This window comes from Penaeus vannamei, chromosome 14 (genome assembly GCF_042767895.1).
Source record: "Penaeus vannamei isolate JL-2024 chromosome 14, ASM4276789v1, whole genome shotgun sequence".
In the NCBI taxonomy this organism is placed as follows: Eukaryota; Metazoa; Arthropoda; class Malacostraca; order Decapoda; family Penaeidae; genus Penaeus; species Penaeus vannamei.
The window spans coordinates 40,876,852-40,891,851 of NC_091562.1; the positions used below are offsets into that span (position 1 = coordinate 40,876,852).

At 35.9% G+C, this 15,000-nt stretch overlaps 2 protein-coding genes across 3 annotated transcripts in view; one reads left to right on the forward strand and one right to left on the reverse strand.

The window, feature by feature from the left end:
• The window catches only part of LOC113809948 (FGFR1 oncogene partner 2 homolog), a 33,579-nt gene extending 19,501 nt beyond the window's left edge, over positions 1–14,078 (forward strand). Inside the window, exons 2-6 of one of the 2 annotated variants that reach the window (XM_070129954.1) lie at positions 1–413; positions 650–757; positions 5,455–5,595; positions 10,709–10,831; positions 11,233–14,078. The exon at positions 1–413 is cut by the window's left edge and continues 12 nt beyond it. In XM_070129954.1, coding sequence (XP_069986055.1) covers positions 69–413; positions 650–757; positions 5,455–5,595; positions 10,709–10,831; positions 11,233–11,460 — 945 coding nt within the window. In that variant the 5' untranslated portion in view covers positions 1–68 and the 3' untranslated portion in view covers positions 11,461–14,078. The remainder of the gene's footprint in view (positions 414–649; positions 758–5,454; positions 5,596–10,708; positions 10,832–11,232) is intronic. The other variant, XM_070129955.1, reaches the window with a different exon arrangement.
• Positions 14,079–14,437: 359 nt separating this feature from the next.
• LOC113809949 (beta,beta-carotene 15,15'-dioxygenase) overlaps positions 14,438–15,000 on the reverse strand; it is a 5,173-nt gene continuing 4,610 nt past the window's right edge. Inside the window, exon 4 of the mRNA XM_027361625.2 lies at positions 14,438–15,000. This exon is cut by the window's right edge and continues 899 nt beyond it. Within this exon, the coding sequence (XP_027217426.2) occupies positions 14,769–15,000 (232 nt within the window). The 3' untranslated portion in view covers positions 14,438–14,768.

Genomic DNA, 15,000 nt, shown 5'->3' on the forward strand with positions numbered 1-15,000 from the left:
ATGCATGTTCGTGATAAAACAAATGATGCTGAGAGATACAGTGAATTGAACTAGACACAGGCAGATCCATGACTGGATATCACCGCTCAGAGTCTATCGCATCCGTCTCGGGGTTGAGCCCCAGCGTAAAGGAAGTCACGAAAATCAAACCGTGCTTTCCCCACGACGGCTTCCCTCCTCATATGAATCCGAAAACTGGGCAGGGGAAGCACGTGAAAGGGCACCCCAGTATGCGAGGGAGGGCTGGGGCCTCCGCTCTCCCACCAGCCCGGGGAGCGGAGAGCCCCATGCTACCAGGCCCTACCTCTTCTGTGCCTTCTACGGCACCTGCAACACCTGTGACACCTGTGGCTACCCCTCCACATCAGCACCGCCTCCCTCGAAGTAAACGGAAACATACAGTAGTTTTTAAGGTATTGCCTGGTTGGATGCCACTTGCTCTGACCAAAAGAAATTCTGGTTTTATTTATTTTTTCCTTTACTGTTCATTTAATTGCTTTTGTGAATTCCTTAATTATTTTTATTATTACCATTATTCTTTTTTTTTTTTTTTTTTTAAGACTACTGTCCTTCCATTTCTTTTGAGCATTGACTGGTAGAAGTGAGCATAAGGTTGAGAAGCTCATGAATTTTTTTTTCTTCATTTCAGTATTGTGAGGAGATGAATGAACTGAACGAGGCAGCTAACAACCGACCTCGAAGCGCCCTCATACACTCGATCCAGCAGGAGAACAGACACATCAGACAACTGCAGCAGGTTAGTGCATTGTAGCGAGGAGGGTAAATAGATGACTCTCTCGCATTGCTTTGCAAGTATGGTTTGAGACATTTTATTATCAGTAACTTCTTTTTTCTTCTTTTTCTATTTTCTTGGTGTATGAGTGTATTCATTATGTAAGATTCATCTAAGATTTGCTGTATTTTTACCGCAGTCTGAAATAATTGTTGCTCCTTGTCCTTCTCCATCTTTTTCTGTTTCTTCCACTTTATCTCTTACTTGTTTAACCCATTTCTCGTCTTTGTATTCTGCCTCTTTCTGTTCTATCGTCAATTTCTAATTATTATTTTTCTTTGTCCTCTTATTCCTATATTTCTTTGTCCTCTTATACCTATTCTTCTATGTCCTCTTATTCCTATTTACCTCATTTTCCTTTTGAAAATCCTATATCTCTTCCTGTTTTTGTCTTTTTTTCCTCCTCTTCTTTCTAATCCTTCTATATTGTACTTTTCCTTTACTTTCTCATCTTCCTGCTTTTCTCTCCCTTGTCATTCATCGTGTTCATTTCCTCATTTATTTTTTCTTCTTTTCTCCAGTATATTCTCCTTGTTCATCTCATCAGGTCTCCATCTCCTTTTATTTTCAGTTCTTTCTTCCTTTCTTTTCTTTCCTATCCTTCTAATATTTATCTCTTCATCAGCTGCTCTCCATTTCCTTCTTTTACTTTCAATTCCTTCTGATTTTTATTATTCCTTTTGCGCCTTCATCTTGTTATCTTTCTCTATTTCTTTCACTTTTTCTTTCTCTCTTTCTGCCGCTTCCACTTCTTTTTCCTCTTTCTCTTTCTCTTTTCTATCCCCTCCATTTCCTTTTCCTCTTTGTCTTTGTCTTTCTCTCTTTCTTTATCTTTTTCTTATCCCTCATATTTATTCTTTTCTTGCATTTCTTTTTAGTTTACTTGCCTTTCCCTTTAATTATTCCCTCACTTCATAGTTTTCATCACATATTTTTTAAAAGTTAGAAATTGGTACTTAGTTCTACAGATACATAAGATGAAGTAAGAACTAGGTACCACACTTTTATTTTTATAAGTGAACAATTACCTTGTAAAATGATTTCTGATTCTATGATGGAAGAGTAATTACAAGTTCTTTGAAAATGTTTCATGTTTAGTTGTCTTTCTCAAGAACAAAGATAGAAATCTCAGGGTTCATTATATCCGGCCTAAGTTGCACATCAGTAGAGTATTAGAAGCAACATGCTTTGAAAAAATGAAACCTGGTTTTTGTGTGGCTGTAGGTCTAGAATTACAGACAAGGAACCCTCTGCTTGCTAGTTAATTTAGTAGTAGGAGCATATTTCCACCCCCCCCCTTTTTTGGATAAACCCTTTGTTTACCCATGAGCAGAGACTATCACTATGACTCTGCTTAACCTTTCAGTGAATCATGACATAACGTGCTATGACATGTATATGGGTCATGACTCTAGACAAAGGGCGTCTTTTGTACGTGCCATAAAAGTTAATCCAGTATTAAAGTTTAATCCAGACTTCTAGTGCGCAGGCGCATTGGCAGTATCCAGGATCAACTTTAATGCACCTCTGCACCAGGCTTTAATTTTAAGCTCATTTCTTAATCCTGCACATGCGCAGAAGGGACAAGTTAATCCCACCAATCATGTACTGTTACGTCATGTGTCCGTCATGAACTTCACGGGTGCCATTGCTTGAGTTACCATTCAGAGTTATTTTCGGCAATAACACCGATCGTCTTAGAATTTTTATTCTTAATATTAATTCTGGAAATAAAACTGTATATATTTACACACTTGATTGAATATTCTGACAAAGGAAATAACTTATGATAATGAATATAAAAACCAAAATAATTCCACGAGGAATCTTTGAAGTTCAGAAGCTGCGAGCAAGGAACTCATATTTCCAGGTTAGTAAAACAAAAAATATATGGTCAAGGTCACACAGGTTGACATTTTAAATAAAATATGAACCAGTCTTTTAAAAACATGTTTCCCTCGTCCAACACGATTCAACAGTGCAGAGAACTGCTCAAGGAAACAGCGAGATAGATGTCTATTAGTTAATGTAATTTTTGTACTTAAGTGTCATTGAAAAAAGTTTTGTTACCCATTTTATTACTACAAATATAAGGTCCTCATCATGAAAAAATAGAATATTTCATAAATAATCATGTTTCCCTCATACATAAGAGGGTGCCTCATAATTATCATATGAAAATCAAACTGCATCTTGAGTGGCTGACTACAACTTTCTATAACAATCACCTTTTCTCCTATCTATAAAAAATTAATATCAGTCAGAAAAATCTTTTAACAATGCAGTGCCTGAATGCAAATTGCAGGGTTCATTTATCCAAGTAAATTTTATACCGGTCTGCAAATCTTTAGGTAATATCCTTAATATTGTCTTTTATATCATCTATGTAGGGACTTGAAGGGTGAATACTGAATAGATATCCTTTGGATGATTTTGTTGCTTATTTACGGATATGAGTGCATGACTTGCTCCAAACGCTACCCTACACAACATGCAACATTATGTGTGGAGAGCAACACTGCACAGAAAGGTTTCAAAGTACCACAGATTTTTTCAGCAATAAAGAGACAAGACATCCCTCAGCTCCCACCCTTTAGATTTGTAACAGACCAGGAACATAACAAGCATTGATAGAAATTTAAAGAGACAGTCCATTAACGTAAGATTCAGAACAAATCATATTTGTAACAGATAATCTTTAAGAAATGTGTACAGAAAATAGAGGTACGAACTTTCTTACTTTGATATGATGCTAGTTTTAGTTTTCAATTTTGAGAACATTAGGAGGCATAAAGAATTGATTAATGATATGAATAAGTTTTAATGCCTTGTCTTCAATCATGTAGGTACGTCTGGGATGAAGGGAAGGAAAAGGTGGTCTTCAGAAGCATCCAAGAAGTTTATATTATTATTTACAGAATACTTTAAACAATTAGGGGGAAAAGCAGTGCAGAGATAGAAAAAAGAAACAAAAAAAATGGCAGAAGATAATTAGCATTATGAAAACTTTAGTAAGAGTCTCAGTTTCATGAAATACACATTAAAAATAATAGATATTTTGAAACCTAAGGGGTGTCTAAAATAAGTTCTTACATATGATTACCAAAAACATGCCGTTACAAAGGGAAAGAAAGAAAGAGAAAAAACAAGAAATCTCCCAGAAGAGCGTATTTCAGGTGCGACATTTCTCTTCTCTCTGACATGTTTACATGATAACGGTGGTGATAGAATAATGAGTACGACAGTTTTTACTGAACATTATTGTTGCGCCGTCTGGCAGCGGAGATTGTCGTCTTCGGTATGGACATGGTGGATTAGGATTAAACTAAATACGGTATTAAGAGTTAAGGACACTACAGAAGACGCTTAGAGTCTAGGCTATTACATAATATTGTATTGCAAATAAATCAGGCCTCATCATCTTGGGGTTTATTAGGGGAAATCATTACATATGTCTTTTGATAGTTGAGGTATTCAGTGACGTTTGATAACTGTGTTGAGGTGTCTAAAACTCATTAGAAATGTATATATAAGAGATATTTCTTTGTTATAGTAGGGTTCTAGAATTCATCTTGTCCAAATTTACAATAGACCATCTGCTTATTATTCAAAAGTTATTAAGATTGGAAGCAGAGCATTCTGTGACCCTAATATAGAAAAGGCCTTTGACTTGAATTATTAGACCTATTGGCAAATGCCCTTGATGTAAATTCTTATGGCTTTTTGCTACCTGTCACTTTGTTATTTTTTAAATATCTTTACAACACCCTAATGAAAAAAGATAATTTAAAACAAGATAGCAGGGAGCAAAAGATGTTAGAGCTTTCTTTTTTCAGTCTGTATAGCTTGACGAAGGTCTGCTCATCCATCCCTCTATTGCTGTCTATAATCCCCAGCTTGACAGCCAAGTGCCCGACCATATAGGGGTCGTCTGGACAGCCAGAGGTTGGGACCCACAAGACCCCACACGAGCTTTACATCTCATTTGCAGAGTTGTTTATTGTTTAGCCGTAGATCCTTCGTTTTTGTGCACTCTCTCTGTATGTGTTTATGGTGCTGGTTGATGTGTGTATGTCAGTGTGATGCAGTTCATCTTGTGCTGTCTTTTAAAAGCCCACTTGTCGTGTTTCAAGGAGACTTGCTGACACACCACAGAGAAGAGAGAAAAGGCTATTTTGTGCATACTCTGCATTGCTTTAGGCAGATTTTTTTTATGTTATAAAAAAGTGAGAAAAGGGAAAGGATGTGCTAAATTATATTCGTTGCCAATTATTCTTTGAAGATCAAAGTTTGTGTACTATTTTTTTCTGTAGTGATATCTTTTGGGAAGTGGAGAAATTTTGAATTGGTACTAATTTTTTCCCCCCTAATAAGAGACATTCATTACACTTTAGATAAGAAGGCCATGTATGCATGCAGTATATTTTCTCGTCTATTAGAAAATGCATATGTTTTTGACAGTGATTTCATTTTACACTTTACATTGTGCTAGATCTGTATTGGTAGTTGAAGGAAATGAAAGCTCATTAAAGTTTTACTGAAGCAAAAGAGTTCAGATGCTCTGCTAAATTGTTTAGGCTGAAAAAAGTTGGATCTGTAGCCTAAAAAAAAGGGCTGTTTTTTAGAGCTTTAATTTTGACATTGGTCTCACAACCTTTCAGGAAAACAAAGAACTCCGGCTTGCTCTCGAAGAACATCAGAACGTCATGGAACTGATAATGTCGAAGTACAGGCAACAGGTAGCTAAGCTAGTGAGTGTCAACAAGAAGCAAATGCAGCCCAATACCCAGGACCAAGCCAAGGTGAGTGAAGCTTTTATTCCATTAGATTATTATGGTGAAAAATCTCAATGTTTCTAGGATGTATGATTACTTTTTAAATGAGATAATTTAATGGTTTTTACAAGACTGAATTGTTGATAGCCTAAGTGTTAAAACCTGACTTTTAGATATAGATGACTTGAAAAATTTGAACAATTTCACAAAGAAAGCTTAACCCAATGCCACAGGGAACATGTAATGTTCACTGTAGTTTTGTTTTATGAAATGTTTTTACACATGTGTAGCTCCACAGGTGTTCAGCCACCAAGGAGTCAATTATATTGATGATGTAATTATTATTATAGACATTATGATTTTTATGATTTTATTATCATTACTGGTAACAGTGTACGATAAAAAGTTATTCCAGAAAAGCAAGGAAAAGGGTTATCATAGGAAAGGCATATATGAACATGCCATCCCCAACGGCATTATGTTGAAGTTTTATTTCAGCTTAGATGATTCTACTTTGCACAACTGTTCATAGTTAAGGACCATTGATATACAGTCACAAACACTTTTGTGGCAAGTGTTGCTAATGCCTTAGTTAGAAATGGAAAAATTTAGACTGCTACCATTGAATTACTGTTTGATTTGTAATTGGTTGGAACTGTAGTGTAAGAAAGCCATTTTACGTTTAACCCCCTGATATAATGTATATTAATTTCATTTAGTAAAGATGGTTAACTTGATGTGAGGTTTTGCAGGCATTAAAGTCTCTGGATGGAAAAAGGATACTAGGAAGATTTTATAGGTGTTCATGCTCTAGCTGGTAGCCCTTATCCATAAGGCATGGTTCAACTGGTCAGGCTGATTGAACCGTGTCTTTACCTTGTCTGCTATCCTTGCTCAGTGCCTGATAATCGGTTTAGTGTATTTGTGGGTGATGTTGAGTAAAAATGTAAAGCTTCATGATGACCTTGAACCTGTTATGGCCTGTCATTGTCATCTCTAGCCTCAACAGCAACCATTTTTTTTCCCTAGTATTACCAGATATCAATGTAAAGGAATGAGCTTTTCATGATAAAATTTTGTTAAAAGAAAAAAAAAATTGGTGAGGTTTGCATTGTACCGTTTAGCCCACTGTGATAAGGTTAAAAGGAAAATCTCTCGAAAGTGTTCTGATGGCTTGTGACTATTTTCATATTATTGTTGAAAATAGCAACAGAGAATTTAGATAAATTTATAGATTAAGAACAATGCAGTGCTATCTTTCCAGTCTCCAGCACAGAGGACTATTGGGTTGCACAGATCTTATAGAGAGTGAGGGTATAAATAAGATTAAGAATAAGAGTGAAGTGAGAGTGAATGATATTAGGTTACCAAACATGATTCCAAGAGAGAACCACTTTGAATTGAACAAGTGGTACCAACTACCCTTTGGCTAAGTTCAGCTCATCCATGTGCCACAGTCATGGTAATCTAGGAATGCAAATTATGCAAGATTTGGTAGCATTATTATGTAAAAGAAAAGAGAAAAATAAATGCACAGATATCACTATGCAGGATAAATCAGATGATGTCCAGGTTGTAACAAGGAAAGTGGTATTTGTAGTCTTTTTTTTATACTTCTGGTTATGCGACCATCATTATTCTTCATCTACCTGGCAATGTGTCTACTTGCAAAGATGGTTATGTGATATGTATTAACTAGAACAGCAGCTTTCTCTGTTGTAAGGGGCATGTGCTATATTTATATTTGTTGTGTGGTTTGCCAGTGCCACACATGCTAACCAAGTTCTTGAAATATGGTCGTATTGAGGTATCATTTGTAGCACTATTGGGTATTCTGAGAGTGTAGGCAGTACGTTGCCCAACCATGCAGGCTCTTAGAATTCACGTCTGACTGATTCTGTAATAACTATAAGTGATTTTGATTATAATTGTTATTACTGATTGTTAGTTGATACTTATTAATTATTATTAACATTATCAATATTAGTACTAGTTTCAGCATTACTGTTATAGTTGTTTTGTTGTTTTTGTTGCTGGAATTGTTATTGTTAGTGCTGTCCTTGTTCTTATCATCACAATCACAACCATCTTCACTACCACCATTATCACATCATCATCATCATCAATCGTCATTATCATCATCATCAATCGTCATCAGTCGTCATCATCATCACCATCATCAACAACACTATCATTATCAACACTATCATCACCATCACCATCATCACCATCATCATCAACACTCTCATCATCATCACTATCACCACCATCATCATCAATACACTCATCATCATCACTATCATCACCATCATCATTATCATCATCACCATCATCATCAACACTCATCATCACCATCATCATCACCATCATCATCAACACTCATCATCATCATTATTATCACCATCATCATCAGCAGCAATGATAATGATCATAAAAAACAAGCATGACTCAGGAGGAGGGGTATTGGATGTTGTTCTTAACCTAGGATCTGGATGACATTGCGGTCACTTCAAGGAAAAACTTGGGCAGCTGCCCGGGCAAATTAGCAACAGCCCAGGTGACGCGAACTGCTGTCATGAGCAAAGGCCAGAGTGACGGAAAAGACTCGCCACAAGTGCACAAACCTCGTGGATTGTGGTTTGACTCATTTGACGCTTAGAAGGGGGCTTTAACATTATTCCCATCGATAAAAGAATGTGGAATGTAACGTGTGTAAGCAATGACTGGAAGAGCACTGGCTCCAGGGAGGACACCATTTCCATGCTGCGCACTGTATTGTATTCCTGGCTGCTGTGACCAGTGGCGCAAGCTGTATTACGCATGATTGAAAATTATGAAGAAATGATATACATCACACAAATTACCAAATTTTCCATGTTTTTTTTTTTTTTTTCTTCTTCTTCTTCCTCTGTGTTATTTACTGCATAGAGAGATGATATGGAGTCTGTGCAAGGAAAATAAGTAATTACCATCTGGATAAAACAAATCAAAAGACTAATATGGACATTGGAAAATGGCGATAAAGCTAGAAAAATTGCCTTGTCTTAAACTTTTTTCATAGTGGGAGGAGCATAGTGCGTCATTAACTCAGAGATTGCTAGCTTATACGATGCAGAAATATCTTGCTTATTTTTTATTGTCATGATTGTTATTTTTTTTCCTTGTCACTATGAGTACCCCAGTATAAAGGGCATCATTGTCCATAATCCTGCTGTGTTACTAAGGAAGAAGATTAAATTCATGAAGATTAATAGATGTCTTTTTGGGCCAACAGTCTGTCCAAGCTGTAACTTCATCTTTTGGTCACCCTGGGCAGCCAGGACCAATCCGACATCTGCAGAACTGGGAAACTCTGGTTTATCACAGTGACATTGAATAAGCATCATCATACACATAAGGTTAAGAGGACTTTGGGATATGTAACCTTTTGTGTCCAATGGAACATGGCAAAAGTTTGCAGAGTGGCCTGTGATGTGACTGTATTCTCCAGAAGACTTCTTTTAAATAATATGATATTTCAATTAGCCCATTTTTATCAGTCTTGGTAATAATCATATTCTGGCTCAGTAAGACTCTTCTTGCAAATGATATGGCATTGTTACTATAAAATAGGCCAGACTGAAAGAAAATTTTTGTTAATAGCCAGGAATACCCATGGATGAGGTATTGTTACTTCCAGGAGGGACTGATTTCTAGTAAATAATTTATCGCTTCCTGCCTGTCAGTCGGTTAACGATGCTACCTCTTAATCCCCAAGAACAGCAAATTCTTGAGCTTGTCTGTCCTCCAAGTTGTCAAAAAGGGCTGATTTCCCAAGATAAGTATTGGTTGCAGGTATTAGAAAGTTATAGTTAAATCTTGTTATGTCAAACATACACTGTGTCTTTACAGTGCAAAGTTGAAATAGTTATCACATTTACCTGTGGTGTATGAATGAAAATGGGGAGAGATTACAGCAAATATGGAAATAGAGCACCTAGGAAATCATGTTCTTATTTAAAACAATAAAATTTGCATTTAGACATATTTACATGATATACCACGAGGCAAGTCTGAGATTTGTAATAGTATATTGCATGGAAAGGGAATTTGGGAAAAAGAAAAGATCTGGCTGAAGAAAACATGCCAAAACAGTACTAGAATTTCTACTTCACAGATACTATGTTTCATTCACAAGAGACAACCTTTAAGTACTGAAGATTTATGGTACAACTGATGCTTATAATAGTGATATGTATTCAACATGGATAAATGTCTGTTTAATGCACTGGCACAAGGTACATGTACTGTCCAGTCAATTGCTAGGCCGTGTAGACTTCACTTTAATTTATTAGGGGAAATTTTTCTTCTGATGCTATAATTAACATTCACGTTATAGTATTATGATATCGTAATCCTTATTTACATTGTTATATTTATAAGGTTATTAACAACACCAATGTAATGAAAATAAAACTTCTCTTTATAAAAATTCAAGGCATATGGTAGATTTAGTTAGATCAAGTAGGCCTAGTAATTTACACCTTGGTTACTTAGGGCCTGTAGAGTCAGGTATATATAACCAAAATTGATAAGATAAAAATACTGTGGACAGGGGCATATATGCATGCACTCTCAGTGTCAAAAGGTTGATTTATCTTTAATTTGTACATCTGTGAGTTTCAATATGGAGTAGATGGCAGCGTCCTATAATGGCCATTCAGATACAAAATTTTAAAATGTCAATATTGGGAATTAGATTAATGAGGAAATTAATCTTTATTATGGTATTAGTTGGTCTGGAGGAGTGATAGTAATTCATCAGTTATTTAAATCATTACGGGCAAGATTGTTTTGTTTTAGTTTAAGCGAGAAGTATTATCTTTCAGTGAATGGATCCATAAGTACAGAATACAGAATTTCTAAACACTTGTTTAGATATATCATACCTGTTTGTAGGTTTTGGTTGAATTAAAGAGTAAGGAAAGGGAGTGCCATGAGTGTAAAATTTGTGCAGTTGGAAAATTGAGTCTGTTAACATATTAACAACAAAATATAGACACCTTTCAATTGTGTTCATTTTTTTTCTGATCATTAAAAGATAAACATGGTGAGATACTCTTGAATCCTAAAAGTCATTGTCTTTGTTCTACCTTGACAGCTAGCAGCACAGATTGAAAGGGTCAGCGAGATGGTTGCAGTGATGAGGAAGGCTGCCTCGCTGGGTGATGATGAGTGCCAACAACAACAGAGATTAATTTCAGCCCTGGCAACAGAAAACAAGGTGATTTATATTGCATTTGTTCTTTCTAATGTGTTTCTTGTTAGGATGGTGAAAGATTTTTTGCAAGGAAGCTTGTGTTTTGTATCTTGGTATTGTACAAAGGTCATTCCAAACTCCTCTCTGTCCTCTGTGTATATAATTTGCATGTTAGTGTCCATAAAACACACTAAAACTGTTATGGAACCCCCCCAAATGCTTTTGAAAAATAGATAAGTTTGTGTTTTTATCTGGGTATTGTATAAATGTCATCCCAAACTTCCCTTATGTTCTCTGCTGATTAATCATTAACAGGTCTAGAAAGAGACACAAGAGCTCATTGACTCTTATATTGCCTCCCTGGTATGCCTCAGAAGATATCTATTTCCTTCCCTCATTTGTGACTGTTCTTCCTCTTCCATTAGGGTTTACGAGAGATGCTCAGCATAGCTAACCGGTCAGGATCTATTCAGCCAGCCACCACAGCTGTGGATGCAGAGACACAAACAGACCACGATTTGTCAAAGGTAGAGGAAGATAGGGAGGAGGAGGAGGAGGAAGACGAGACCCCTACGCAAGCAGACTCCTCAAACCTAAATACCACCCAAATTGAGCAGAAATCAGCGGAAACAGAAGGGACTTCGGCATCGTGATAAAGCCCAAGGCCTCGTTAGATCATAGTCTTGCCTTCCTTCCTCTGTTCTCAGAGTTCAGAAGAGAAAATAAAAAGGAAACGGATGAGAAGTGTTGTGGTTCTGTATTTAGTGTTGATTTGGGAGGGATTACAGAGTTACTGGGGAGAGGAGCTGACTCCAGTAAGCAGAATAACTACTTACATGGTGATTAATGGGTTATTTAAGAACCCGATTTGGCTGGTGACCCCCAAATGACAGCCATATTCGCTTGCAGTGATCCAAGTTATCGGGTGGATTTGTGTGGCGTGTTGATGCAAGTGATTTAATTTAATGACAGTCTGACGAGAATGCAAGGTGAGACGGATGATGATTTAAGGATATGCATTTTTTTCCATTGCCTTTGAAAAGTGGCTCATAAAGTATGTAAGTTAAAAAGGGGAATGATTTTGGGTTTTGTAAGAAAAAAATAAAAATGAAGAATAGTTCTGATATGATCCCAAGACTTAAGTTATTTACAAAGCTGGTTATGATCATTGTGTATTAAAGCAAAAGGCGGTGATGCATTACAACATTAAACAGGAAAATGAAAAAGATTATTTGTAGTGGGATCAAACTGATTTTCTTATATGATTAGTAGTTACCTGTGAATATATATTTTTTTTCATTAATTTTTGATTTTGATAATTCACCATCAAGATTTACAGCTTCCTGTCTATTAAGATCATCTGAAACTAGATGTGATTTATGAGGGTCCGCAACCTCATTTTAGTCATGTGGCTATCTTTTGTATCCCATATCAGTGTCCTCACAAATCTGATCTTACAAAACACCTTTCAGTAGTAGATATTTAACAACCATACTTTTAGAATTTCAGTGTTATTTAAGTGTAGATGAGATCGAATGTATGGTATATGAAGCCAAATGATATATTTATTATTGATAGGCTTATGAAAGCATTTGAAATGAAATGCAAGGTATTGAAGTGACTGATGTTACAGGTCCTTATACTTTTGACACTTTAATAGTGAGATCAGGGAATCTATGCATATGATACTTTATTATCTTCAGCAACAGAAACCCGAAAATTTCTTACTGTAGGTTAAACAGAGACAATACTCCTTAATAAAGAAAAAGAGAAGTGAGGAATGAAATATTAATGACAAAATTAACAGAGTACTGTCTAGTAAAAATTAGCAAGAGATGTCAATATTGTACAGTTTATGAGTCAAGTTTCCAAGGGCCAGATTTGGTTGCAAATTTCTGGAGATATCATACAATTCTTATTATCATTATTATGCAACATGATATTTTGTATTGTCTCTTCTTTGATGTACTGTTTGCGGCAGGTTCTTATCATGTTCTTTAATTTATTGATGATATTGTATACTAGTAGAACTGGTCAGTTTATCAACCAGGTTATGTTCATGGATAATATAGTTGGCTAGTTTATCCCTTAACAGGAAAGGGCAAATTGCTGGAATAAACTCATGATTACTACATTTTAACAATCTATTGCAGGATGTTAAAGGAATTTTAAAGATTTATTTTAACACAGTAGGTAGGTTCCCATTTTTTTGTTAATATGCAGTATTAACTTTCGTGAATGTAGCTGCCGGTAATTTTTTTTATCATCATAATTACAGTTGTCATTTGTGATAATTATTTTTCTTATTTTGATTTATTTTTGTTTTCCATGTCAACTTTAGTTCATGTTGGAGTACAGGTGGTGCATTGGTGTTGCAATTCTCTTTTACCCATTTATATGAAAAAAAAGGAAATTACCAATTGCATTAGCAGTCTTGAGCAGCCCAGAATAATTCAGTGTTGAGAAGAGAGGAAGCAGACTCGGCAGAGAGTGACCCCCTTTTTAACAGCGGCAATTAATCCCTTAATACATGTTCCTAATTGTCTCGTAGTCCCCTATAAGCTTCTTTCTCACGTAGCTGTGAAGGGTGTCTCTCGGGAGTCTTGGTTGTATGTAGAGATAAAAAAAGATGAAAAACAAGAGTGAGAGAAAGAGAATGAAATAGAAATTTACCATTTGACTCTCTAATTGTGATTCAATTATGCTTTTGACAAGTGAATTGATTAGAAATAAAAAGATGGACAGAAGGACCAAGGTGGAAAGTGTCCTCTATAGCCTAGAATTCCGAGCCCCACCAACATTGTGACACACGATGGGGGGTGGATGGGGATGACGGAAGGTCAAAAGATACTACTTACGCAGGATATGTAGTTGTTTCCAAAGAACCAAGATTTGGTTGCCAATCCCTGGAAGCCTAATACAGCTCACCCATGCAGCATCGACCTCCTCCGCATATGGTGATGAAAATACTCATTCCATAGCATACATGTCAGTACCACGCAAAAAGACTTTCAGCCACGGTCCCAGTGTGAGTCTTTGTACAGTTTTTAAAAAGTTTGGTCAATGAAGTTGTTTTTTATATTGCAATGTAAAAAGAATTTTTTTGTGTGTGTCACACTAATGCCAGATGTATTGTATATTTTCTTGTATTTTTTTGTTTTCTATCAAAGGATTTTTTCTTCATCTTTTTGTCTTTGATTTTTATGTTCTTTTTTTCCTTTTTTTATTTTGCCAGAAATCCAAAACTAAGTAATATCAAACCATTTTACAATATCCTTGTTTCAATACCCTTTCTAACCAGTGCTGAGAAAAGTTATCAGACCCCAACTTGTCTTAAGAAAAAATAAAAAAAAGTTCATCATTGCATGTAAAAATCTATCAGTGATTCAATAGTTTTGCTGAATAGACTTTGGGCGTGTTCTTGTAATTGGAAATTAAAAGGTTTTCTTTTCGAAACAACACTTTGTTTGGCCAGATGTTTTAGAATGTTACCTTCCATGCATTTGTAAAGGTTTGCCCTTAGTGTGATGTTCTAAGCCATTGATTTTGCTGGATTATTTTGAGATTGTGTTTGAATATCATATCAGGGATGTGATGATTATGATGAATCAATAAAATGGGATACGAAAATCATATTTCAATATTTATTCAATGGTATAAGGCCATTTAAGTATATGTGAACTTATTAAAGTTTTCATTTTTACAGAACAAGAAATGAGAATGCCTTAGGAAAATACGAAACCTTACTCTTAATGTGTAAATATTAAGGAGTCAGTGAATATAGAAACTCACAGTACCCAAAATGAGTTATGTTTCTCCCGTTTTATCAACACAGTAAATGGATTTGCCACGCAAAGCATTCTAACGACCATGGATTTGCTACACTATGTAATTCAATAACTATGGATCTGCCACACTGCAATTAATTTAATGACTATGGATATGCTACATCGTAAGTGATTTAATAACCATGAACCTGGTCGAATGAACTGACAAATTGACCATGGAATGTAGGCGTTACAGTCCCTTGGGCTTCAAAGTCAACCTTGGCAATCTGGTTGAAATTTTGTGCGTCTAGAACTAAAAATGAAATAAGTCGAGGATTCGTCCTGTGAAGTAGGAGAGACAACACTACACCGTCATCTTCTACTCCAGAGGACTTGCTGTCAGGAGAAGCCACATAGACTGGTTCT